Source organism: Vipera berus, assembly GCF_964194415.1.
Source record: "Vipera berus genome assembly, chromosome: 4".
NCBI lineage: Eukaryota > Metazoa > Chordata > Lepidosauria > Squamata > Viperidae > Vipera > Vipera berus.
In genome coordinates this window covers 54,782,150-54,808,880 of record NC_138206.1, presented here as the reverse complement: position 1 = coordinate 54,808,880, position 26,731 = coordinate 54,782,150, and the positions used below count along the sequence as shown (strand labels likewise).

General features: G+C 35.7%; 2 protein-coding genes across 2 annotated transcripts; one reads left to right on the top strand and one right to left on the bottom strand.

Moving 5' to 3' along the window:
• Positions 1-1,410: 1,410 nt before the first annotated feature.
• On the bottom strand, positions 1,411-8,902 carry LOC308667747 (carbonyl reductase [NADPH] 1-like). Its single transcript, XM_081327199.1, has 4 exons — positions 8,560-8,902; positions 6,948-7,235; positions 4,856-4,963; positions 1,411-3,808 (listed from the first exon to the last, which is right to left on the bottom strand). The coding sequence occupies exons 1-4, from the start codon at positions 8,753-8,755 to the stop codon at positions 3,372-3,374; spliced, it is 1,029 nt and encodes a 342-aa protein (XP_081183325.1). The 5' UTR covers positions 8,756-8,902; the 3' UTR covers positions 1,411-3,371.
• On the top strand, positions 8,880-26,345 carry SETD4 (SET domain containing 4). Its single transcript, XM_081327198.1, has 11 exons — positions 8,880-8,994; positions 9,532-9,623; positions 10,268-10,363; positions 11,204-11,241; positions 19,504-19,592; positions 21,526-21,955; positions 22,891-23,065; positions 23,502-23,583; positions 24,185-24,265; positions 24,384-24,507; positions 25,274-26,345. Exons 2-11 carry the CDS (start codon positions 9,551-9,553, stop codon positions 25,406-25,408), a joined length of 1,323 nt encoding a protein of 440 aa, XP_081183324.1. The 5' UTR covers positions 8,880-8,994; positions 9,532-9,550; the 3' UTR covers positions 25,409-26,345.
• Positions 26,346-26,731: the final 386 nt, after the last annotated feature.

Sequence of the window (26,731 nt, the reverse complement as noted above, 5' to 3'; positions counted from 1 at the left end):
ACTCCCGCCAAAACGGTTACAGTTCAAATGCATACTGGTAGTGACTGTTATACAAGTGCTTAGGTGTTTCTTTAAACCTTAATATAGGTAAATAATTTAATAGCATTTGGGGATTTCATTTCTGACGTAGAAATAGTTATTATTTGAGGGAACACCTGACGTAGAAATAGTTATTATTTGAGGGAACACCTGCTGCCGGCATCAAACGCCCTTCGCCCAGTGCGCTCCCACAGGGAGGGTCTGCTCAGGGTCCCGCCGGTAAGAGATTGCCGGCGGGTGACACCTAGGGATAGGACCTTCTCAGTGGGGGCGCCTGCCCTCTGGAACCAGCTGCCGGTGGAGCTGAGGACTGCTCCCGACCTCCGATCATTCCGCCGGGGCCTGAAGACCTGGCTCTTTGAGCTCTCGGGCCCAGGCTGAGGAGACATTCATTTTAATTGGGGTTTTTAATAGTACAGGGTTGATTTAATATTTTTTAAATTGGGTTTTAACTTTTGTATGGTTGATTTTTAACTCCCTGTAAACCGCCCTGAGTCCTCAGGGAAAGGGCGGTATATAAATGCAATAAAATAAATAAATAAATAAATAAATTAAAGCTGGAGTATAAGCAGTGAAATGTTCAACCTGTATATTTGAAAATACTGTAAAATATTAAAAATGCTTACAGATATCATAACTACCTCCCAAAGGAAACATGATTGAATACAGCACATGAATATCTCACTGCTTATAGATGTGTGTTATATGTCTATGGAGATTCTCAGTCATCCAGTTGTCTTGAAGGTGCTATTTTAAAAGGCATCTGGACTGTTTTTTCCTTGAGGAAGATGTTTCATCTGAAGCGATGAAGCTTCTTGGATGAGAACAAAAACATCTTCCTCAAGGAAAAAAGTGTCTAGTTGCCTTTTGAAAAAGCACCTTTGACATGATATGTATTATAAATTCAGCATGGCACTTCCTCATCTAGGAGTCTTACCATTTTTCAGTTTAAACTTTAAAACCATATATTTAAATATAATGTTAGGGACGCGGTGGCTCAGTGGGTTAGGACGCTGAGCTTGTCGATCGGAAGGTCGGCAGTTTGGCGGGTCGAATCCCGAGTGCCGCGTAGCAGAGTGAGCGCCTGTTACTCGTCCCAGCTTCTGCCCACCTAGCAGTTCGAAAGCATGTAAAAATGCAAGTAGAAAAATAGGGACCACTACGGTGGGAAGGTAACAGCGTTCCGTGCGCCTTTGGCGTCTAGTCATGCCGGCCACATGACCACGGAGATGTCCTCGGACAAGCGCTGGCTCTTCGGCTATGAAACGGAGATGAGCACCGGCCCCTAGAGTCGGAAACGACTAGCACACATGTGCGGGGGAACCTTTACCTTTACCTTTTATTTAAATATAATACATAGAATGGCTGGGCAGCAATGTTTTTCTCTTTGTTAAACCACAATGAACTTTTCTGTAGGCTGTGGATAAACAGCTACCTCAATATTATTAAAGTGGTCTGGTTCTAGTCGTGTTTTATTATTCTGGATCATATTATACTTGTGTGAATTCCCATTATCAACATTTTTTCATGAATTACTGATACAAACAATGCATTGGTAACCAAAGGTGTTTTTTTCTTTTTAAAATCTGAAATAATTGATTCTTGCAATCAAGTAAGCATACTTTTATCAGAGAACATAGCGGTAATCTGTAACTTAATAAGCTCCCTGCCTTGATGGGATTCCTAAGTCCACACTCATTGCAGTAAGTAAACCATAGTACAATCATTAACAAATTCCAAAGCAAAAAGAAAAATTCTGAGACAACAAATAAAAATCATAATAAAATTTAATGATAATAAAACCTATGTGGTTAGATTGATGTTTTTACCAATAGCAACACAAATCATAGCCATGCTCAGAGAAATAAAGTCACATTAATCAGACAGTAACAACTAAATAAAATGGATCTACATAGCTTGGGAGTTTAATGCGGAACCAAGCATTTTTATAATAAGGGCAAAGTAACAAACGTGGGTTAATATTTCAAGAACTTCTTTACCACAGGGCAGTCTTTGTTCAGCTGGGATTTCCATAATTTCCCTTCAAAGTAACTGTTGGACGGGCATTCAGTCTTGCCAGAATTACAGCTCTTCTGTATTTGGGAATGGTTATTTGGCTTAAATATCTAACTGTTCAAGAACTATCTGTATTTCTATGTTCAAAGGAACAAATGAGAAGTATTTTTGCACTGAGACAGCTTTAGGTGACAAGTCTGACTCACACTGGTGGCAACTTGTGCAAGGTATGTTTATCAAGTCTCTCACATTTTGAAAAGATATTAATAGTGATGTTAAATTATGGATTCAAACAAAGTTGTTACACATAGTACAACCGAAGAAGCAACTCTGTATATAATACATATAAACTAAGCCTTACCTTACGTTACCTTTCTATTCTTCAGATCACCACTATTTAAATAAACTGACCAAATTCTGAATTATATTTGTATGTCATTCTAATATTTTTATTTACTTAAAACAACTGCTATTGTAATAACTTTTCTTGAATGTCAAGCAACACATCAATACTTTTAGAACTATTTAAATCATACAAGATTGGCCTGTTACTATTGCATTTTATCCATATAAATGATGGGAGAGAAGGTGTATATACTATACTTTCTATACAATGTGCATTGTTATATTTCACATTTGACTTTTCCTACTTTAGAGGTAGGGATGCAAGCAATTCTTCAGATTTTGCTGCATTCGATTCTCATAGTCCCTCACTAATTGTCACACTTATACTGCTTTAGTTCATCTATACTGGAAAACCAGAGATCTCTTATCTCTGTTTAAAAAAATACACCACATAAATATACACTGCCCATTGAGTCTAGGAAAGAACACTGCCAGTAGTTGTTTGTGATTATTGTGATTAATGGGGTGAGAATGTATTTGTACTGAAATCATAAGTAGCTGTCAAATTATTAATCATGAACTTTATTTTTATATAGTCAAGATTTTCAAGATGACACAGTTAATACATTACCAAAAATGATCTTTATCGAAAGAAAAGATTATGCGTATGTGCTTTATAAATCTTTGGAGTGAATTATCTTAGAAGCCAATATTGAAAAGCTACCCAAGTCTAGATTAGAGTGAGGATCGCAAAGCCTGTTATTAAGATGCAGCACTAATTGTCACCCTCAGCAGAAGATTAAACAGTGATCTCACTAAGCAACTGGATGCTTTTTCAATCTGCTGTATGTTGGCCCTCACCTCCGTGGCATAGGAGCGTGGCACAATTGCTAGAGGAGATACCTGTAGCAAAGATTTTTGTAGCATCTATAACTTCCAGTTCTTATACGCAGCATAATGCAAGAGCATAATTACCATTTCTGAACTTTCTTTTCGCTAACAAGTTGGCCATGGGGCTCAGTAGCACCAGGAGATAAAAGTGCTAAATAAACTGGAGTCTCAGCTCCCTCATCTGGACTTTTTGTGGCTCTGGGACCTGCCATATCTGTTCTGACCCACCCAGGACAACAAGCATTCAGGAGAATACCATCATTTTTTCTTGTCTCATTCAATAGCCTTGCCTGAATTCTTGATAAAACTGTCACTCCAATTTTGGATACTCCATAAGCAGTACTTGGCCAGCCTTCCTTCTCATGCACTCCCTTCTTGGTATCTTCCACAAATTTTTCCATGAGTTTCACTAGCTCTTCTTCAGTGATTGTGGCACTCCGAAATTTCTGCTGCAGATCCTGGTTACATCCGGACAATGCTGAAACTGAAGCCATGCTGGATACATTGACTACCCTCCCTAGTCCAAGACAAAAAAAATAAATAAATCACAGGATAAATGATTTTTTCCAATTTTATTCATTTTGTAACAATATATGTGCCCACAAAAAGGAGGCTTTATTCTTTCAATAATTATCAGTGAATCAGCTAGCTCTGCCATTCCATTTTGTATCCTCCAGATAGATAATGTGGGGCCAGCTTTTTCTACTTGTGGATGCTCTTTATGGGTCTGAGAATCCTGAAATATTGGAATGTTCAATTGGTGAAGAGCTACCATAATCTTTCTTCAATAAATGCTGGAAAATGAATAATGCTGAATAAACAGGCTTAGTTAAATGTAAACATGCATATATTTATGGGTACTGACTTTAGATTTTCATTGTAGCTGTAAATGCATGTGTGATAGAGAATGGTTGTCATCTATATTCAAACGGACTCAGCTTTCCAAATGGACTGGTTTATTTTGTAGACCATTTTAATCAAGCAGTAATCTTGATTGTTTTGCCCTGTAACTGCTATTTCTGACAAGCTATGAAAGCTAGCCAAACCACATATTACCTAGAAATGATTATTGGGGGGAAAAATCTCCAACATTCATTTCAACAGAAATTGACAACCCAAGTTTAGGATAAACTGGAGTTCTCAATTTCTATTGAAATGAATCCTACAGATTTTTCTGTAGGGCAGAAGCATGTATACTCTATCATCTAACTTAGACATCACATGTATATAAAATAATTTAAATGATTAGAAATAATTCAGCATTATAAAGCAGAAGAAAATTCGGCATAAGACTGATTAAAAGCAGTTCAATTCAAAGTCCATTTAAAAAACAGATTTAGTTGGAAACAATTCCCATTCATTTCAATGAGATTAGTATCAGAGATATAAACTATAATCTGAAATTCCTAGAAGCTTCATGATTTAAACATGGACAATTACTGAATTTAAAAGTTGAGCTTAGGGAAGAGTTGATCATATGTGTTTTTCTGTTACTATTTTAGCATTTTACTTGTCAAAAACCTCGATTAATCTTTAACATACTCCACCCCCATTGTGTGCTTACCATTGGGCTTCAATAGTGGCAGAAGTTCTGTGCAAGCATTCCTAGTTGCAAAAAAATTTGTTCTCAGCGTGACTTCTGCTTGTATAGCAAATGGGGTTGTATCTTTAACTTTTTTTTTCAAAATGGAAAAAAACAGAAGTCAAGATTCCTAATATATAGGAAAACAGGAAAGCAATGTATAACAAGAAATGAAACACTGTAAAAGTTTAAATATTACTTGGATTGGAATGATGTTGTAAAAAATAGAAATGGATACTTAGCAATGCCTAACCAGCTATTTTATCTGCATGCAAGACAAAAATGCATATTGTATTGTAATGAGATAAGACTTAAATATAATTAGGAGAAAGATATACAGATTTTAAATCAACAGTTCTGAAAATATTCCTGGAAATATTTCAAATTGAACAGATATTAATTTAATGTGTACTGTACTAGTATTAAGCCAGGATTCAGAATTACAATATAAACCTCTTTGACTCGAGAAAAAACTTGGCTTGAACTTCTTTACACAGGTGGAAAAAGAATGAATCATGAAGCATTTTACCTTCCATCATTTGCAACTTGTATTGAAGTATAAAACTATAGTTTAAAATAATCTCTAGTAAATTACTAAACTATTCAGTTTCAAATGACAGCTTACAGATTTTCTTATTTACTATATTAGGATGCAATTTTAAATATTTTCTGGTTTGTGTACAATGATAACCCTTCTAGGTGAACAAGGAAAAAAAAAGCAAGTATAGGACTAGATACAAATTGTGGTAGAAATTGAAGTGTCAGTTATCTATGGGAACTCACAAGCTATACATGCATAAAGGTAAAGGTAAAGGTTCCCCTGCACATGTGTGCTAGTCGTTTCCAACTCTAGGGGCCGGTGCTCATCTCTGTTTCAAAGCCGAAGAGCCAGCGTTTGTCCGAGGTGGTCATGTTGCCGGCATGACTAGACGCCAAAGGCGCACGGAACGCTGTTACCTTCCCACCGTAGTGGTCCCTATTTTTCTACTTGCATTTTTACGTGCTTTCAAACTGCTAGGTGGGCAGAAGCTGGGACGAGTAACAGGCGCTCACTCTGTTACACGGCACTCGGGATTCGACCCGCCAAACTGCCGACCTTCTGATCAACAAGCTCAGCGTCCTAATAATACAGGCTATATATTCAGACATTAAAAATGGGAACCAAACTAGAATACATAGAGATCTACTCACAGTTAAATGATACTGTATATATGTTAGGCATGAACAATCAGACCCATATCTGTAGAGTTCAAACTAGCTACATTGCTCTCTGCCTGTAATACAGGTAGTCCCCAACTTAGCAACAAAAATTTTGGGCTCAATTGATTGTAAGTGAAATCCTTATTTAAGTGAATTATGACCGTTCTTGTCACAGTTGTTAAATGAATCACTGCACCTTGTAAGATAAAGCAGTAAGAGAATAAGATAAGTGAATCTGGCTTCCCCATTGACTTTGCTTGTCCGAAGATCACTTGACCTTGGGACATAGCAACGGTCAAAAATGTGAACCAGTTGCCAAGCATCTCCAATTTTGACATGGGACCATGGGGATGGTGCAACAGTCTAAGTGTGAAAAACAGTCATAAGACATTTTTTTCAGTGCCTTTGTAACTTTGACAGTTACTAAATGAAATGTTTTAAGTCGAGGATTACCTGTACAGAAATCGCCCCAAACTGGCAGCTTTTGCCTGTATAGATAAGGCTCTAAGGCATTAGCCCTCTTATGTTTATATAGTGAATCTGGGCTGATTAGTCACTTGATCTCTTTTCTCTTTCAGGATGGTTGCTCTCCAAAGTAGGGAATGCCAGAAAATCTGGTTGATTTTCATCTATTCTGTTGAAGAAATCTATCTTTTCAGTCTTTCTTGTGCTATCACATGGCTTGTGCTATCACATGCATAAACTCCAGTAATAAATTTGTAGCATATTTTTGCTAGATTCATCTTCCCAACAGAAAAAACTGAAAGACCTGCAAAAAATATTAGCTACAATTTTACTCTCTACAGAGCTGTTGCCAAAACCTTTGATCTGTTGCTCAACCAATTTCACATTCAGTGATTTACATTTAGGTTACCTTTGAAAGCAATCCCAGCATTGTTGACTAGCACATCCAATCCGCCATATTTTTCCTTGAGAAAATCACGGAGAGTTTGGATACTCTCTGGATCATTAATATCCAGTTGGTGGAAAAGTGGTTTTAATCCTTCTTCCGACAGTTGTGTCACTGCTGCTTTGCCTCGCTCAGAGTCCCGGGCTGTCAAATACACATCCCCAGAGAACTGCTTGCACAGGGCTCTCACAATAGCCAGACCAATGCCTTTGTTGGATCCAGTCACCACAGCTACTTGTGTAGACATTTTGTCTATAATTAAATGCCAAAGATTATCAATAGAAAACACTTAACAAATTGAAGTCTTTCTAAAAAATCTCAACTGATTTAATTTGCTATTTTTCTACTGACTATGGTTTTAAACATTGTTTTAATATTCAGTGCCCCGCTTCTAATTCAAACTCAGCCTGATAGTACCTGGGGTGCGGGGTAGGACAACTGTAGAAATAATGAGGACTATGCTTTTAATGTAGTACGTTTTAAATGTATTCTACGACAGCCTAGGTGCACAATATAAAACTTGAATATTATTAAAAGTATTATTATTAAAAGGATAATTACAGAGCCAGTTTGGTCTAATGGTTAAGGCACCAGGCCAGAAACTAGGAGAGATTGAGTTCTAGTCTGCCTAACACTTGAAAGCCAGCTAAGAAACTTTGGGCCAGTCACATACTCTCAACCCAGCTGACTTCTCAGTGTTGTTGTGGGGAGGAGGAAGGAGTATTAGGTATAACTCAAGTAGCATTTTGAATTATTTGTAAAAATAATAAAGGCAGGATTAAAAAAATCTAAAGTAAAAACTTCTTCACTAAAAATATTAAAAGGCAGATTAGATAGAGTAGAACTCCCAACCAAGTGGGGACTGGCTTGTTGAGAATAAATTAAAATTAAAACCTAGTAATACATTTTTTAGGATTACTTAATATTTTGATTATAGTATGTGCTAATGAGTCCTTTTCGACTCTTGACAACCACATAGATTTCTTCCATGACGGCTGCATAATTCAATTAAAGGAACTCATTTAACGTGTTCAGCATTAAAACAGTTGTTTAAGAAACACTACCCAGCCAAATTGAAGCCAAGACAAGGAGAAATTCAGAATAAGAAAATGTCCTTGAAGGTGGAAAATTTATAACAACTTGCATGCAACATTCGATTACGTGGTCCAATCACCAAGGAAGAGTCTCCTTGCAAGGTTATATAATTATACACAGCACTGCTCCCGTTTCATCCATTTCTTAAATTACCAAGAATGCATAAAAAATGAAACACTCAGAATCCTTGAGCAGGTGTTAGAAGATGCTGAAAAACCAACCACATACCAGAATTATGGTATACCAGATTTTAATTTTTTTTACCTAAAACAATTAAGAGTATGCCACGTTTTTCATGTAATACCATCTGCAAAACGGTTCCAGCTCTTTGTATACAGGCTCTAAATTCTTTACAAGCAAAGACCGAATGAGTTAGAAACGCACGTTAGAGAATAAAATCCTGCGGCGGGGTTGAGGAGAATGGAAGGGAGTGAAAAAGAAAGCATTTTAAAAGAAACGTAGCCACAGTCCCCCAGCTTACCTTTCCCAGTCGCGCAAAAAGCGGTAGCAGATCTCGGCAGGATTGTAAGGAGAAGAAGAACGAGCTCTTCATCCAATGAGAAACCACCGTCGACGAGCTTGCTTTTTCTCAATAGGCAATTGTCTGAGGACCGCCTCTTCCGCTTTCTTGCCACCTGAGTAAGGCCTGGTGACTTCTGGGTTTGCGAGTGCAACATAGTTGAAATCGGAAAGGAAAAACGTGCCTGCCGGCTGGGGATATTAAAGGGTAAATTGGCTGTGGGAAGCTTGAAGGTAGCAGGGAAATAATACCTTGCAGCCCGTTCCTAATTCTTATACTCAAGAACTCTTCCTCTCAAATTTTGGATGGTTTGTTCCTGAAAGAGAGTATAACGCTCCGTAGATTTGCTGAGTGAAAAGCCTCTCTGAGCCCATTTGGAATTGCGGTTAGCCAAAGGTGAATCTTGATACGTTTTAATTTTAAGTGAAAATTGATATTTTTGTTAATTCCTGCTGTTTATGCTCATTTCCCAAATAGCATTTCCCAGTATAAAAAGAGCTACACAGCTCTTGTTAGACGTGACTGAAGGGTTCCGGGAATTGTCGTTTAGAAGATACTTGCAGTATCATGGGTTTTTACCCTATTTTACAGCAAACTGAAGCTAAAGTTGGCAAAATGATTCCCGGAGTGGTCAAACAGACTGAGCAACCACAGTTCTGGTGATGTTCCCTTGAAACATCCTCATCGGCAACCATACATCGGGGTTGACATTTTGTAGCTGTTGAAAATGCTGCACTATGTCGAATGTATTTTGGTTCTTATTACCTTGCATTTTAATTTTTTTATTTTTTCAAGAGTTAAATATGGTATACACATGAAGACACCATATGCAAGTTTCTTATTGACATATTTGTAAAAATGCGGCACAACAGATTTCTGCAATTGAAACAATTGATTTAAAAACTCGGTTTGCTTTTTTATTTTCATGTGCAGATTCCCAAATAACTTTAAAATGAAGAAATGCAGAGGTCGTACTTACCGAAAGAGACACAGAAAACAATCTACAGCTTTTTCTTCAAGTGGTGGTAATATGATTAATCATTTTATTTACTTATGTTTGTGTATATATGTATATGTATATGTATGTATTTATGTACCGTATTTGATTTTTATCCTGCTTTTAACCTAAAGCAGTGAACACTCCTTTCTCTTCCTATTTTCTCACAACAAGCCTGTGAGCTGGGTTGGGCTAAGAGAGCATGAATAGCCCAAAGTCACCCAGTTGGCAGGTCTCTTGGTTTCTAGGCCAGCATCTTAACTATTAGGGCAAACTGGCTTTTATTAACATACAATTACACATAGTTTGGTTTGATAATAATTTCTATAGGATTGCTCCTATAAGATTTAAATGATTTTGATTTTATTTATCCTTAAATCATGTCCCATTTCTATTAGATATCTGTTTTATTTCACTGATATTGGATTGCCTTTAGCGTAGTTAATTTTATAGTTTATATGATACTTAGATCAGTGATACATTAATACATTGTATTAATACACGATTTTAGCAAAAAATGTTATTGAGACAAGCCAAAGGGCTTATTTTTGTCCACATATTTCATCCTTTCTGTTTTGTAATGTGATTTGTATGAAGCAGTATATTGTTGTGAAATAATCTTGTGGATCAATCTGGATACCTTATATGATATGTGATTATTTTCTTATTTAGTGAATTTGAGTTATAAAAATGAATATATACTTCTCAAGAAGTGGTTGAAAGAAAAAGGCTACAAGAACAAGAATTTAAGTCCAGCACTGTTTTCAGGTAATGTTCTAGTAATTTTTCTAGAAATTTTGACAGCAGATTGGCTGTTAAAGGAGTAAGATTAATCAATGGGGGTATGTGAGCAGGAATTCATATCATTATTTGGATTGCTGGCTAATTCAGAATGTACTTCACATTCATTAGAAATCTTAGCAGAAATCTTAGCAGTAACATTTCCAGTGCTGAACAGAGTAGCACAATGTTGTTTTAGCTCCTGCAGTTTCTGAAGAACAGTGACTTTTAGGCAGAAGAGTAAAAGAATCCCTGAGTTTAGTTCCATTTCTTCTATTAAAAGCAAAGAAGGTGAAAGGGATTAATCATTCCCAAAAGCAGTCTGCTCTTGTCTGTGTAAAGATGTTGCTTTCATACAGACAGGCCAGTTCTTATCTCAGTTTCCATTTGCTAGAAAATTTGTCAGGGAAGCAACTTTGTCCCAGCAATAGTTAGCCTATTTAAAACCAAAATTCTTAGCTTGCTGCTATAAAGATTTCATTTGTGAATTTACAAAATCATCTCAATCCTGGAATCTATACAAAAAATGTCCCATACTTGATTTCCGCTCTTGGATATATCTACATATTCATGAATTGGATTGAAGATAATTATATATTTTATTATGAAAATTGTAAATTGACAACATAATTAATTGTATTGCTGGAGAGACTACAACAGTACTTCTCTCAAGCTTCCAAAAGGGGTGCAAGATTAAAAAAAAGTTTTGACTTAAATAATTTCTATATTTGTCATTCCATATTTTTCATGTTAATAGTCTATTACAACTGTCTAAGAAACCAATAGTAGTATACCTAATTGCATTTTCCTCTCTCCTATTCCTTCTAGAAACAGGAAGGGGATTGATGACCACAAAAACACTTCAGGTTTGTGATTATTCCGATGAGTAAACAGTTGAAACTATCTGAACCATAATGAGGATATGAGAAATTATACTATCTTGTCTTTCCATGTAATGTATATTATTTAGATTTTCCTTGCAACTTTATGCTGGATTTATAAATGTTTAAACAATAATAGTGGATTAGGCTAGTATCTTAGTTTTGAGCAGGGACTCAAGAGCCTATGGATGAACCGGATTTATGTGGTTGTAGTTACGTTTCCAAAGCCTGGTTGATTTGGGGTTTAAATTCCTGTAATTGCCAGACGATAGGATTGTATTCTGTAATCTAACATATTTAACATCAGCAGGGGAGAGATAGGTTTTTTTTGATATTATAGAATTTTGCTTTAGTGTTTTAAGTAGGCCAAGCAATTTTTAAAATTTCCTCAGTGCTGTTATAGAATGAACTTCATTGTACTTATACCTTGCTGCATCTATCAGCTTACATTAAGGGTTTGGGATGTTTTGAATCCATAGCTATGTTCTTTACTTTCTTTGGTATATTTCACTTTTGAGATTTAGTTATAGAAATAGATGCACACTTGTAGAGTTTCTCATAGGATTACCAGGGTTATTACACTGTTAGAGGTTCTGCCAAGGAATGGCACTCTTCTGTCTTTTTTAAAAAAAGATTTTATTGAATTTTATAGGGTTAGAGATAAAATAGAATTGGGTTAGGGCTTAGGGCTTAGGGTGGGGTTCGGATCAGGATTGGGGTTGGGATTAGGACAGTGTTGGGATCAACATTGGGGTTGTTCCCCAATAACACTTTCATTCTTAGCAAACAGGCTATTGTCCGGGTACATATGTTCAATTAACAATAGTTAATATAGTAATAGATAACGGTAGAGAACGTAATAAACGATAATCAAAAACAGTATCAGTTAATCAATACATGTCATCTTACTAATATATATTCAAAATAACATATCATTCATTTCTCACTATTTCATTTTCCTAACCATTGGTAAAAATTATCCCATGTTCTATAATAAACTGAATCTTTCTCTTTAATCTCTAAAATCAGTCTCCATTTCTGCACATTCTAAGATTTTCTTAATTAAAACCTCTTCAGTTGGTAAGTTTTCATTTTTCCAGTATTGGGCAAATGCTATTCTCGCTGCTGTCAGTACATGCAATATTAAATATTCATTCTCCTTCTCATAATTAGATCCTAATATTCCTAACAAAAACAATTCTGGCTTAAATTCTATCTGTATTTTAGTCATCTTTTCCAACCGTGTATGTATATTAACCCAAAACCTTTTTGCTTTAGGGCATGTCCACCAGATATGATAGCAAGTACCTGGCCTTTGTTTATATTTCCAACAATTATTCGAAGTGTTTTGACTTCTGGTGGCGACGCGGCGCCGAAGACAGCCGTCTCCGGGCTGTCCGCTCCGCAGCTGTGTTTATCCATCTAAAACAGCGCCGATCAGCTGTTTGGGTGGATTTGAAGCCCCCTCCTCGGGAGAAGAGGAGGGGGTGAGGCCCCAGGTAGGGGTTGAGCTCTCCGGGGCCGCCTGAGCTGAAAGTTTGGGCGGCTGAAGGATTGAGCCCCCCCGAAGCCTGGGTTAGCTCCGAGCTGCGCAGCGTCTCTGCTCCGTGATTTTTGGAGCAGAGCCAGGCGTTAGCAACCACCCCTGCCAGAAGGAAAGACTCTCGAGTATTAAGGAGCAGGCAGAGCGGTACAGGAGGTCAAGGTGAAGTGGATTTTTATCTCTACTCTCTGGCTCAATGGACTTTATAGCTTTAAAGTGAAAGTACGCAACAAGTGAAAGTGGGGAAAGATGGCGGCTAAATCTTCTTCTAAAGTTCTTTGGAGTGCGGGAACTTCCCCGGTGCAACAGACCTCATTGCAAGCTTTGCTTCCTCCTGCACCTCCTCTGGCATTGACGCTTAAGGACTTACAAGATGCCTTTGCAAAGCAATCGCAAGTAATGTCAGATATGATAGATGATAAGATGGAAAAGCTGGAGGCAAAGCTGGAGGAGAAGTTTAGTGCAAAGAGGGTGGACATTTTGTCTACAATTGAAAGTGTGGCTGAATGTGTGCAACGTTTGGATGAAAAAGTGGAGGATCTCAGTCAAAAGAATTCTATATTAGAAGTAAAGGTACTAGAGAATGAAAATATAAGGGACAAAATGGACGGAGAACTGAGCCTTGTTCAGTACCATCAGATGCAGTATGCTATTAGAATCAGGGGCTTAAAAGAGAATCCTAAAGAAGACTTAAAGCAGCTGATTTCTGAGGCTTTGGAAGCAGTACTGGGCCAGCCAGCATCTGAAATAGAGGGAAGTATGGATAAAATCTTTCGTGTAAATTCATGGATTGCAAGGCAGAGGAAGCTACCTAGAGATGTGGTAGTCTATTTTACAAAGAGAGCAACTAGAGATGAAGTTATTCAAGCTGCTTATGATACTAAATTTGTGGTTGCTGAGCAAGAAGTCCTGGTTCTAAAAGAGATTCCTCCAAAGATTTTAAGGAGAAGGAAAGATTTTGCATTCCTTGCACGGGAACTTAAGAAATGTGACATCAAGTTTAGATGGGAGATTCCAGTCGGAATGGTGGTGATGCATGAAGGTAAAAGACATCGTCTGGTTACCGTGACTCAGGCACGTGATTTCTACAGCAATGTTTTAAAAGCAACCCCTCTATCACTCCTGGAAGCTGCAAAGGGATTTGGAGAGGGAAAACCTCAAGAGGCTGAAGGTGGACAGACAGAGGAGAATGGTGCTGGAGGGGACCAAATTACAGCTTCATCGGCTGTTGCCGGAGAGCAGAGGTTGACGCATGCCGCCTTAAGACGAGCAAGACAAGTACAAGAGCAAGACCAGCTGAAAGTTATGGAACTGCCAAAGCGTACTTACAGTGAAGCTGTGGGAGGGGCGCGGCCCAAGGAAATTACAGGGGCCATTGAAGATGTGCTCCAAAAGCTTCGGGACGCCAAGCATGGCGACTAAATTTCTAACCTGGAATGTCAATGGATTAAACTCACCACAGAAGAGAAAGAAAGTTTTTCAATATTTAAAACAATTTAAGACTGATGTTATCTGTTTGCAAGAAACGCATATTAGGGTTATGGACCAAAAGTATTTATCGAACTCAAGGTTGGGTACGCAATTTGCGATGAACAAGAAAAATGGAGTGGTTGTCTACGTTAAAAGTACTCTAACAGCGGAACTAATTGAAGTAGATAAGCAAGGAAGATATGTCATGATAGATTTGCTGTTAGAAGGTAAAAAAATGCTTCTAATTGGACTGTATGCTCCTAATCAACAACAAGCTGATTTTTTTAGTTTACTTCACACAAAGGTTACCCAATTGGATTATAAATCGTTTATTTTTATGGGGGACTGGAATGGTGTTTTAGACGTACAGATGGACAAGGCTGGTTCTTTTAAGCGTGTTCCGAGCCATGCTAGATTGCCTAAATCTTATTTTGAAATGAAGGACGATTAGGAACTGCAAGATATTTGGCGTGACACACATCTACACGAAAAGGATTATACTTTTTTCTCTGATAGACAACAATCTTTTTCCAGGATTGATTTTATTTTGCTGACTAATGACTTTTTTTCTAGGATTAAGAAGGTAAAGATCTGTGCAAGAACTATTTCTGACCATAGCCCAGTTTGGTTAGAGATCAATAAGGACAATAGGGATAGGCGCTCGTGGCGCGTAAATGAGAATTTGTTTAGAAATCAGAGAAATGTGGAAGAATGCAAACAGCAGATGAAGGATTTCTTTGAAATTAATATGAATAAGAATACCTCTATGGACATGGCTTGGGATGCTAGCAAGGCTTACATGAGAGGGGTGTTGATATATATGAATAATAAATGCAGACGTACTTTGGAAGTTAGAAGGAAAGAACTGGAGAATGAAATTAGGGAAAAAGAAAAGGCCCTAATTTTGAATCCATTGGATGTGAAGACTAAGGAGGTTATTAATCTATTAAGAGGACAATTTGATAAGTTGATGGCTGATCAAGTGGCAACCAATTTACGGTTTGCTAGGCATAATACTTTTTGCAATGCTAATAAGCCAGGTAGATGGCTAGCTTACAGACTAAGGAAAAAGCAAAGGGCTTCTAATATAGATAAAATTGAATATAAGGGAAAGGTTGTGTTTCAACAGGATCTTATTAAGGAAGCTTTTGTGGATTTTTATTCTAAATTATATGCTAAGGAGAAGATTAATGAAAAAGACATTGATGTATATTTGGAGAATGCTAGCATCCCGGTTTTAACGCAAGCTCAAAAGGAGGAGATTAATCAATTGATAACAGAAGAAGAAATTCTTATAGCAATTAAGGAACTGAAGGTGGATAAAGCACCAGGCACGGATGGTTTGACTGCGGCTTACTACAAAAACTTACAATTGGAGTTGATAAAGCCGTTAAAGGAACTGTTCCAGACAATTCAGAGAGGGGGAAAGGTGCCTCCGTCTTGGAGAACTGCTTTTATCTCTTTGATTCCGAAGGAAGATCAAGATGTTACTCAAGTAAAAAACTATAGACCGATATCACTTTTAAATACAGATTACAAGATATTTGCCAAGGTGTTAGCTAACAGATTGATGAGGGTTCTGCAACAGGTGATTCATGGGGATCAAACTGGGTTTATTAGTGGTAGGCAAATGAAAAATAATGTGAGGCATATAGTTGATGTGATGGAGTTTTTGGAAAGGAACAACCAGATCCCTGCGGCGCTAATTTTTCTAGATGCTGAAAAAGCTTTTGATCAATTGAATTGACAATTTTTGATGAAAGTTTTAGATAAAATGAATTTTGGGGATAAATTTTTGCAACCAATTAGGGCATTATATCAAAAACAAACTGCCCGAATAATAGTTAACAATAGTTTGACTGAAGTATGTAATATTGAGAAGGACAATCACCTTTATTATTTGTTTTAACATTGGAGATATTATTGGTAAAAATACGGAATTCGGAAAGAATTAAGGGTATACAAATTAGAGATCAGGATTATAGACTGAGAGCGTTCGCAGATGATCTGGTTGTTACGGTGACCTAGCCAGAAAACTCTGTTGTGGACCTGATGGAGATAATAATGCAATATGGGAAGGTTTCTGGATTTAAAGTTAATGCACAAAAAACTAAAATTCTGGCCAAAAATATGACAGTATCGCAAAAGGCCCTTTTAGAAGGATTAACTGGATTTGAGATTGTTGAAAGGGTCAAATATTTGGGGGTGATTTTGTCACCCTCTAATACAAAGTTATATAAAAACAACTATGAAAAGTTATGGGGAAAAATTCAAAAAGAAATGGAGAGCTGGGAAAAATTGCAATTGTCTTTGCTGGGAAGAATTGCAGCAGTGAAAATGAATGTCCTGCCTAATTTTTTTTTTTTATTTCAAATGATACCGGTCCTTAAAAAAGATTCTAATTTGGAAGAATGGCAACGGGGTATCAATAAATTTGTTTGGGCAGGGAAAAGGCCACGAGTTAAGATTATACAGGATACTCGTGAAAGAGGTGGTCTTAAAATGTCTAATCTTACATTATATTATGAAGCTGCTGCGTTATCAGGAATAAGTGATTGGATTAATTTGACACAAGAGAGATTATTAAATCTTGAGGGCCATGACTTGTTATTTGGCTGGCATGCATATTTGTTGTATGATAAGAAGGTAGATAATGTGTTTAAAGTGCATATTTTAAGGCAGGCATTGTTGAGAGTTTGGAAGAAGTATAGACATAAGTTAGATTACAAGATGCCGTTGTGGGCAATTCCAAAACACGCAATAGAAAACATAAATGTTGGTTTCAAACATGATGTGACTACGTATAAGGAGATTTTAAGCTTGGAAAGAAATGTTTGGTGTTTAAAGTTGTACAACCTCTTGCGAGATGAGAAGATTGTTCAAACTTGGTTTCAATATACTCAGTTACGGGCCAGGTGGAAAGAAGATCAGAAAATTGGTTTTGCAATGACTGACGAAAATTTGATAAAGCAAATTAGAAATCAGGGTCCAGCACATATCAAACGGATATATCTTGCATTGATAGAAATTGATTCAGAAACAGAACTTGTTAAAGATTGTATGATAAAATGGGCCCAGAATATCCAAGAAGTTATTACAATGGACACGTGGGAAAAGATCTGGGTGAGGAACGTAAAATTTACACAAGCTCAAAACCTAAGAGAGAACTTTTATAAAATGTTTTATAGATGGCATTTAGATCCTAAAAAGCTTGCAAGTATGTATCCGAACTATCAGCCAAAATGTTGGAGGTGTGGTGGCGAAGATGCAACATATTTTCACATATGGTGGACCTGCAAAAAGGTTAAGGCTTTTTGGATAAAAATTTGGTGGAATATGCAGAAGATCTTTAAGCAAAGGATAAAGTTTTGTCCGCAATTGTTTTTGTTGGGCATAATTACAGATGCTACTGTTGTGGACACTAAGTTGATGTTGAACTTAATTACAGCAGCAAGACTTTTAATAGGTCAATATTGGAAGAAGGAGGAACTGCCGACTATAGAAGAATGGACTCTAAAGGTTTCTGACCTGGCGGAAATGGCAAAGATCTCGGCTTACTTGAAAGATCATTCGCAAGAACGTTATATTGTGGAGTGGAAAAAATGGATTGATTACATCCAGAACAAATATGGGACTAAAAAGTTTCACTTAGCATTTGAATAAGTCTTCCTTTCTTTTTTCTTTCTTCTTTCTTTTTATATGTAATATTAATATTGCTTGTAGTTAGCTTATATGAGCTAGAGAGCGATAGATTTAAGAGTTTATTGTTGTTAGCATATGGATGTCTATGATTGTTCTTTGTTTTTATACCTTGTACTTAGCTCTGGGAAGTCGGGGGGGAGGGGGAAATGGGGGGGAGGGGCAGGGAGGGATAGGTAGGGGTGGGGGGAGGGGGGGATTGTTAAAGATAAAATGTACTCTAAAACTTCAATAAAAAAAAATTATTCGAAGTGTTTTAAAACATTTTCGCTACTCTTACTGGTGTCATATGCCATCTATAAAACATTTTATACAAGTTTTTTTTATATGAGACTGCTTTAGTCAATCTGATATTTCTATCCCATAGTTTCTGCCAGTCTTCCAAGTCTATAGAATATCCAAAGTTTTTTGCCCATGTTATCATTGTTTCTTTTACTTGTTCTTCTTCCATCTTTAAATTTAGCAGAAATCTATAGTTTCCTAATCAAGTTTTCATCTGTTTTTAACAATGTTTGATCAAATTCTGTCTCTTCTTTATAGAATCCTGTTGTCTTTAGATCTTTTTCATATCTTGTTTGAATATGCAAGTATGGCCACCATGCTAAATCAATACCTTGTTGTTGTAAATCTTGTCTATCTTTCAATTTCCCTTCATTATCCAAAATATCTTTATAAGTCACGACTTTGTCATAGTTAATTAAATTTGGGTAAGCAAAAGCTTCCATTGTTGAAAGCCATTCAGGTAGCTTAGTATAAATTTTCTTCTTTATTCTTTCCCACTTTAAAAGAAGTACATTCCTTATAAGATGGCTATGGAAATATCTGTGTGTTTTACTCTTCCCGTACCATAGGAAGGCATGCCAACCAATTTGTAAGTCATATCCCTCAAGGTACAATAGTCTTTTATTTCTCAGCGTTATCCATTCTTTAAGCCAGGGTTCTTCAAACTTGGCCCATTTATGACTTGTAGACTTCAACTCCCAGAATTCCTCAGCTAGCATGCCTGGCTGAGGAATTCTGGGAGTTGAAGTCCACAAGTCATAAAAGGGCCAAGTTTGAAGACCCCTGCTTTAAGCCATGGTAGAATAGCTGCTTGATAAGATAGTCTCCAATCCGGGAGTCCAAATCCACCACTATCTTTAGCTTCTTGTAACATTTTCACTTTAATTCGTAGTTTTTTCCCTTGCCAGATAAATCTCAGTACTATTGAGTTTAGCTCATCCTTTCCCAATTTTACAGGAATCGTTTGAAATAACCCTCCTTAAACTGTCTTTGGTGGGGATCAGGGTTGCTTCCAAAGTGAGTTTCCAAGGAGGGAATATCAAAGATAAGATGATGTCATCCTTACTTGTGCCTCACCTGCAATTGATGTGCAACCTTTTGAAAATCTGCTTATTTTAAAAGTGGCAATTAATTAATTACACAGTGCTTGGTTAGATATAGTCAGGGAATTTTTTTTACTTAGTTTAGTGCATAATAATGTATGAGATAAGTAATTTTTCAGTATATTCATTCTTTTTTTTTAAATTTCATAGGCTGAAGAATTGATTATTTCTTTGCCTGAAAAGTGCTTGCTTACTTCCAATACTGTGCTTAACAGCTACCTCAGAGAATACATTTTAAAGTAAGTTGGTCACTACTTAATAAAATTCTCAAATTTACACATTGACATTTCAATAGCTCTTATTATTTAAACTTATACTTGTCCTAATCTGAACAGTTTCCATTACTTTGAACAAAGTTGTGTAATTGGGGAATTACGTACAGTATGCATTTTTGTAAGAATTGATGCCATTATGCTTCAAAATAATAAAAAACTTTTTTTAGAGAATGTTTGGGAGACTAAAGTTAGTTGAGTGATTGTTTTAGAAGGATAACACAAGAGATCCTCTTCCAGGCAAGTTGCAAATTAGACATGTGTTTCTTCAAAACAAATCCTTGTCATATTTATTGTGATATAATAAAGCATTACCTTGACTTAGTAATCTGTTTGCATGGATATCATATGCACCTATAAATTCCATCCCCATTCAAGTGAGGAATTGTAAATTCTGAGGTCAGAAAAAACAAATTATAGACAATCCAAACATTGAAACTGTCTTTATTAAAAATGGCCATTCACAAAGTAGTTGCTGGATGATAAGAGACATGTTTGCATTTTTGAGCTGATCAGCACATATTTTGTTATTAGAAGCCTTAGTGCATATGATCAAAAAGAGTTCCAGTTCTCAAATGATAGTATTGTATCTTTAGATGAACGATAACAGAGCTGTTTTACATCAGATTCTGTTTATGTATTTTCCTTTGTTTAAGAATGACCTAAAGTCAGAGCTAGAATGTTCTGGGAGGCTGAGATCTCTCTGTTCCCATCTATGAATATTGTTATATGTAAGCTTTGTGTCCGTTTTTCTTTTATAAAAGAAACTGATCTGTTTTTTTACTATATGGTGTCAGAAATAAACCCTGCATAGAATTCTACTTCCATATTTCCTTATAGGGACTAATACTTTATATGTGCAACTTCAGGGAATCGTATCTTTCCCATCCTTCAGGCATTCATTATGGTAATGTTGAACAGTGTCTCATGGCACTAAAATGGTGTTTATGTAAGAAAGTCAAATGATACAGTATGTAGAAAACCTACAATGAAAATGGTAACAATGAAATCTATCATTCTAATTGGTATACTTAAAACAGATGCAGGAAAAGATACTGAAATGGTTAAACATGGCAGAGAAGGTTACAGTGTTTGTTGTTTTCTAGATTAGAAGAATGATGAATAAGCAGAATGTGATAGGGGTGAGTAAACTGATACAAGGTATGACAGCAATGGATATGAAGCTTTTTTCTTTTTCTGTCAAAATAGACAACGCAGAGTCGTCCAATGAAGGCAAATAGTGTGAAACTCAAGACAGAAAAAAATATTTCTTTGAACAGTGAGGTTGGTGTAGTGGTTATGGCATCAGGCTATAAACCAGGAGAGTAGTCCCATCTTAGACAGGAAACAAGTTGTCTGACTAGTTACTCTCTCTTAGCCTTAGAAAGCAGGCAGTGGCAAACCTCTGAACTTTTGACAAGAAAAATGCAAGGACTAGCCTAGGCAGTTGCCAGGAGTCAAAACTGACTTAACTAACCATCTAAATAACATGGCATTCACTCAAATAAAAAGTAAGGTTAGCTACTTGACCTGTTTTGAAATAGGGGTAGCTGAGGATGCTAACAATGTCCATGCTATTGCTCAAAAAATTCTGTGGCTGTGTCCATTAAATGGAGCTCAACCTGAAGGAATTTTTACTTAAGACAGTAAGTGTCTAAAAAAGTATATATTACTTCCACTATCAGAGACCATCTACTTAGTTATTGGAGAACTTCAGTTAGGTGGTCTGTTAAGCTCATGCTCTACTTGCGGCATCCCATGCATCTCTGGTTGGGTGCTGTAGGATTAGACCATTGGCCCTGATATTCTGTTCATTTAATCTATGATAAAACTCAGAAAAAAACAGTGACAATCAAAATGTATTTGACGGTTACTGTGCTTTCCTTTGCCTTTACAATAGATGGAGACCTCCAATTTCTCCTTTGACAGCATTCTGTTCGTTTTTAATAGCAGAGAAGTGGTTTCATAGGACATCTGTATGGAAACCATATCTGGATCTCTTACCTGAAACATATACCTGTCCTGTCTATTTGGAGCAAGAAACAGTGAACCTTTTCCCTGAGCCCTTGAGAAGAAAAGCTCTCGAGCAACAATCATCGATCCAGGACCTTTTTGCTTCTTCAAAGCAATTCTTCTCTTCTTTGCAGCCTTTATTTCCTGAAGATGTGGCGATTATTTTTAACTTCAGTGCCTTCCGGTGGGCTTGGTGCACTATAAATACAAGAACAGTGTTTATGAAACATCCACAGAAAGACTGTTTTTCTAGAGAGCCAGATATATATGCTCTAGCTCCATTTCTGGATCTGCTGAATCACAATCCAAAGGCCCAGGTAAGATGATGATAATGGTGATATTAATTTTATTAATTATAAAAAGAAGAAAAAGGAACATATATATATATATATATATATATATATATATATATATATATATATATATATATATATATATATATATATATATATATATATATATATATATATATATATATATATATATATATATATATATATATATATACATACATATATATACATATACACACACACGCTCATTTTAATCCTAAAACTAAAAAAAACCATATCAAACATATAGTGTAGATGAGAATATACAGATAGTTTCTTAATTGGTACTCCGGTTAAAACTCTACTTATGATCACAATTGAGCCCAAAATGTTCATTGCTAATCTTGTTAAATGAGTTGCTCTCATTTTGCAACTTTTGTTTGCGACATTTGTTAAGTCACAACGGTTGTCATGTGTTTGTTAAGTGAATCTGGTTTCCTGCATTAACTTCGCTTGTTGGAAGCTGGCTGGGAAGGTTACAAATGGTGATCACATGACCCTGGAACAGTGCAACTTTCATAAATAGATGCCAGTTGCCAAGTGCCTGAATTTTGATCATGTAACCACAGAGATGCTTCTTCAATGTGAAAAGCAGTCATAAGTCATTTTTTTCAGTGCCTTTGTAACTTCAGTCACTAAACGAATGGCTGTAAGTCAAGGACTACCTACTGTATATAGCATTCTTGTCCAAGTTTAGAAAAAGAAAGCTTCAAGCTATTGTGTAATTGGTATAATTAACATAGAATGGATCCCTTCCACCCTTATCAGAAAATATATTTAATTTCTCCCATTATATTTATTTTGTGGGCCTAATAGACCCAGTTCCTTTAGAAGTGTAGGTCTGATCCAAGGGTTCTGTGTTCAGTAATGAGAATGTATTGATATGTTTCTCTTGAACTTAACTTTTTTCACACTCTCAGGTGAAAGCTTCATTTAATGAAAATACAAAATGTTATGAAATAAAAACACATCTGGGCTGTCAGAAATACAAAGAAGTATATATTTCTTATGGCCCTCATGACAACCAGCGACTACTTTTAGAATATGGTTTTGTTGCTGCTGATAATCCACACAGCTGTGTGCATGTTGGTACAGGTAAGTCTATGGCTAGATCTTGATTTTGATGGATAATACAAAATAACAAAAAGCTTAGATACAATGAAAGCCCATGACTTTCTCTTAGAGCTTTGGATGCTATCGCTTTTTTAAACTTCCTACAACTGAATCCTACAAGTAGTCTGATGCAGTAGGATGAAATACAGGGGAATAAAAAAAGTCCTTTTGCTGGCATTATTGCTTTTCTTCAAATCTTTCCTGTGTTACTCTTCACAAATTTTTTTAAACAGGGGTTCTCAGACTGTGGCTTATGACTTGTGCCCACAAGAATATGTGTACAGGATATTTTCATTTCTTTAATATCTAGTAGATATGTTAATAATATTAACTACCAATACAGAATACTTAAAATGTCAGCCTTGAAAAGTATTGCGGCTTTTATTTGCTTTAAACATTTTACTTTAACTTTCTTTAGATACATTGCTGAAATATTTTTGTTCAGAAGACAAACAGAAATCTGTGAAACTTTTCATTTTACGAGAGCACAAATTGTTAGAGTAAGTCATCTTTATATCTTTACAGCATAAATTTTGAAGATTTCACGTTAAACTTTCTTAGTATTATTTGTGGATTTGAGGTACAAAAATAAATTTGTGCAATCTTTGTTGCTTCTGCATGGACCGTGACTAAATACAGGAATTATGCAGAACACTGGAACTCATCCTGGTGTATCCTGTTTGAAGGTTTTGCTAATATACATGATTTGGGACTTAAGAAATTTGTGTATTTTATAATCCTATTAAGTTCCTGATATAGATATTGCCCTTAGTCAATATTTCATATGCATATGTTTCTATAAACACAATAATAAAATTATGGTCTGCTACTTCTTGATTTAGGGATGGGGCATATGGAAATTTTATAGGAAAATGTATATTAAAAGATCATGTAGTTCACAGTTAATTTCCAGCAATAGTTGGATAGTAGCCGTCTAACTGAATGCGTTTCGTATATAGTGTTTCTTTTTTTTCTTTTTTTAAAAAAGAGTACTATGGAGTATTGCAATTGTCAGTTGGTGAAGTGAGATGGACAGTATTTTCTCTGTCAGCATATGAAATAAATTGAATTTAGATTTTTTTTAAATACTTTTTTTCCTAGTGATCTGACGTTTGGCTGGGATGGACCATCTTGGACACTTCTCACAGCCCTTAAATTGTTATGTCTTGAAGCAGATGAATTGTAAGTTGCAAACATTTGCTGAAAATTTTTGTTTTGAGAAGTATCATTTGGATTGCCATTTTCTTGCTTTGTACGAACATATGATACATAAAAATATATTCAAAATTTATAATTCTAGTACTTTGTGGAAAAAAGTAGCGCTTGGAGATGTTGCTTCAAGGAAGAATGAAGAAAAGAGTGTGGATCTTGCAACAAAAATATGTACATCATTGATGGAAGAAACTCAGCATGTACTTCAGAAGGTACCTTTAATACTTCAGTGTAAAATTTGAAAGTGGAATGTTTTAAATAATTAAGATTGGGGAAAAAAAATCAGATTCCTCTTAAAGCTGAAAAGTGTCCTGCCGTATGATATATCAGCTTATCTCCAGCCAGTAAAGGTTAGGAATTTATAGAGGAGATGCTTAGCTCTGATAAATCTTCAAGAAGGACTCTTCAACTGAAACAATGAAAAATGTTGGTTTACTGCACTCCTAATAAAAATGGAATAGATGAATTATTTGATATATTATTAGAGATTGGCATATCAGATTAACAGAGTTAGACTTTGTAGCAATTTTCCTAGAGGTATAAAATAAATAGAAATAGATCAGTCATCCAGAACTAGGTTTTCCAAATATATATGTTTTTTTTAATTATCCTAGCCAGCATGTAACTGCAACTATAAAGTTGGAAATAACCTTTTAAAGCCATTGTGTCCAACCTTTTTCTATTATAGTAGTCCAGATAAAAGCATTTGTGATAAATAACTTTCACTTGAATCTAGAGAAAGTAATATCAACATCTGTTTAGGATAATAGTTATATTATCAAACAGCTCTTACTATTGGAAAATTTTCTCTGACATCAAGTAAAATCTGCCATCCTATCACTTACTATTATTGTGTATTCTGAAGTATTAGTGTATTATGTAATTATTTTAAAATATTAAATGAACATTTGATCTTATGAGTAAATGTATTTTAACAACCAGACAGTTTTAAAATATAATTTTGTTTTTTCTTTCTAGGTTTCAGTCTTAAAAAATAATTATAAACATCTTGTGAATCAGCTGACTTTAGTAGAAGCATTACATACAGAAAATCTAAGAATCTTGCAGCTTTCATATGCGATTCTTCAGCATTTACCTTCCACAACCATTTAATTTTGCCAAAACAAAACTTTGCTAGTCTTTGCAACAATAAAACAATTTAATATTCAGTGTGAACATTCTGTAAAATATGAACAGAAAAAACAAAGCAGGAATGCATAGATCTTTGAAGTCCCTTAATTAAGACTGCATTAATTAGAAAAAAAATATCTTAGGACAAAACATTTTAAAGGGGGCAATAATGAGGTCTTAAGGATCTATAGTCTAAATGATAATTGAGAGCAATGTTTCTTAGCCTTCCCACTTTTAAAACATATGAAGGTCCCCAAGAACGTTTTTGTTTGCATGGATTATATTTACCAGTGTTTACCATATTAAAAATTAAAGTTGATGCATTTGCTGATGCTACCCATTCTCACAATTATTTGATGGGATTTTTAATATTCTTTTTCAAAATAAGCTGACAATTGATTTTGTGGACCTCTGCGAGAATCTTGGGGTACTCCCAGAAATCCTAGGACCATTCCTTGTATATTTGAAGAATACTTGTTTTCCTGTTGCCTAGCCCCACGTTTATAAATTTTGAGTTTGTTAACGGCATCATTAAGTTCAGATGTACAGTTTGCATTTTAATCACTGGAGAAGATAATTCACAACTGTGTTTAATGCAGTAAGAAATAGCAGCCTGATTTTACCTCCTTTATGAAGCCTAACAGATAGCTGTTTTCAGTTTTTCTACAGAAATTAATATTAGTCATTTTAATATATACATCTTAAAGAGATTAGAGAGCAATGTTCTGTATATAGCAAAGCTAAATATTTTTTTGTGTGATTATTGCTTACAACTATTTTTAAAAAAGAGTACAAAGAATATTATGTTTTGGAGTGATGCTAATTTTACAATAATGTACTAAATCAAATTGTAAAAAATATGTTGTATATAAGTATAGAAAAGTGAATATATGTGTTGTACATGTTATGACAGTAGAAACTTTTGTGTGTGTCTTTGTGTTTTAGCTCTTATGGCTACGGTGCTCATGAAAAGAGAATATGGGTGATCTCAGAAGTTCCTTGATATCATTTTACAGCTATCATTAGAATGGTTTTTAGTTTCCCTGTTTCAGCTATAAAATAGGGTAATCATTCATCATGGGTTAGTGCTTTTAGACTGTCCATTCAGGAAAAGATAAGATAGTATCAACTTTCAAACTTAGCTAATTAAAGCTTTTAAGTGCATTATGAATGAAACGTCAAAAGATGACACTCACTAGTGGGAAAGATCTGTAAGTGATGTGGTCAGTGATTTGATGTTCTTGGAAGTAAATTTTTCCTTAGAAATATGAAGCTGTATAGAGAAATGGGCAGTTTCATAGCATA

Excerpts from the sequence above, each read along its gene's own strand:
- LOC308667747 (XM_081327199.1), bottom strand. The coding sequence starts at position 8,755 with ATGTTGCACTCGCAAACCCAGAAGTCACCAGGCCTTACTCAGGTGGCA. Across the intron at positions 4,964-6,947 it reads TGCTGGGATTGCTTTCAAAG|TTAAAGATACAACCCCATTT; the intron begins GTAACCTAAATG and ends TGAAAAAAAAAG. Across the intron at positions 3,809-4,855 it reads GCCACTATTGAAGCCCAATG|GGAGGGTAGTCAATGTATCC; the intron begins GTAAGCACACAA and ends GTCTTGGACTAG.
- SETD4 (XM_081327198.1), top strand. The coding sequence starts at position 9,551 with ATGAAGAAATGCAGAGGTCGTACTTACCGAAAGAGACACAGAAAACAA. Across the intron at positions 19,593-21,525 it reads CTCAGAGAATACATTTTAAA|ATGGAGACCTCCAATTTCTC; the intron begins GTAAGTTGGTCA and ends CCTTTACAATAG. Across the intron at positions 23,066-23,501 it reads CTGTGTGCATGTTGGTACAG|ATACATTGCTGAAATATTTT; the intron begins GTAAGTCTATGG and ends AACTTTCTTTAG.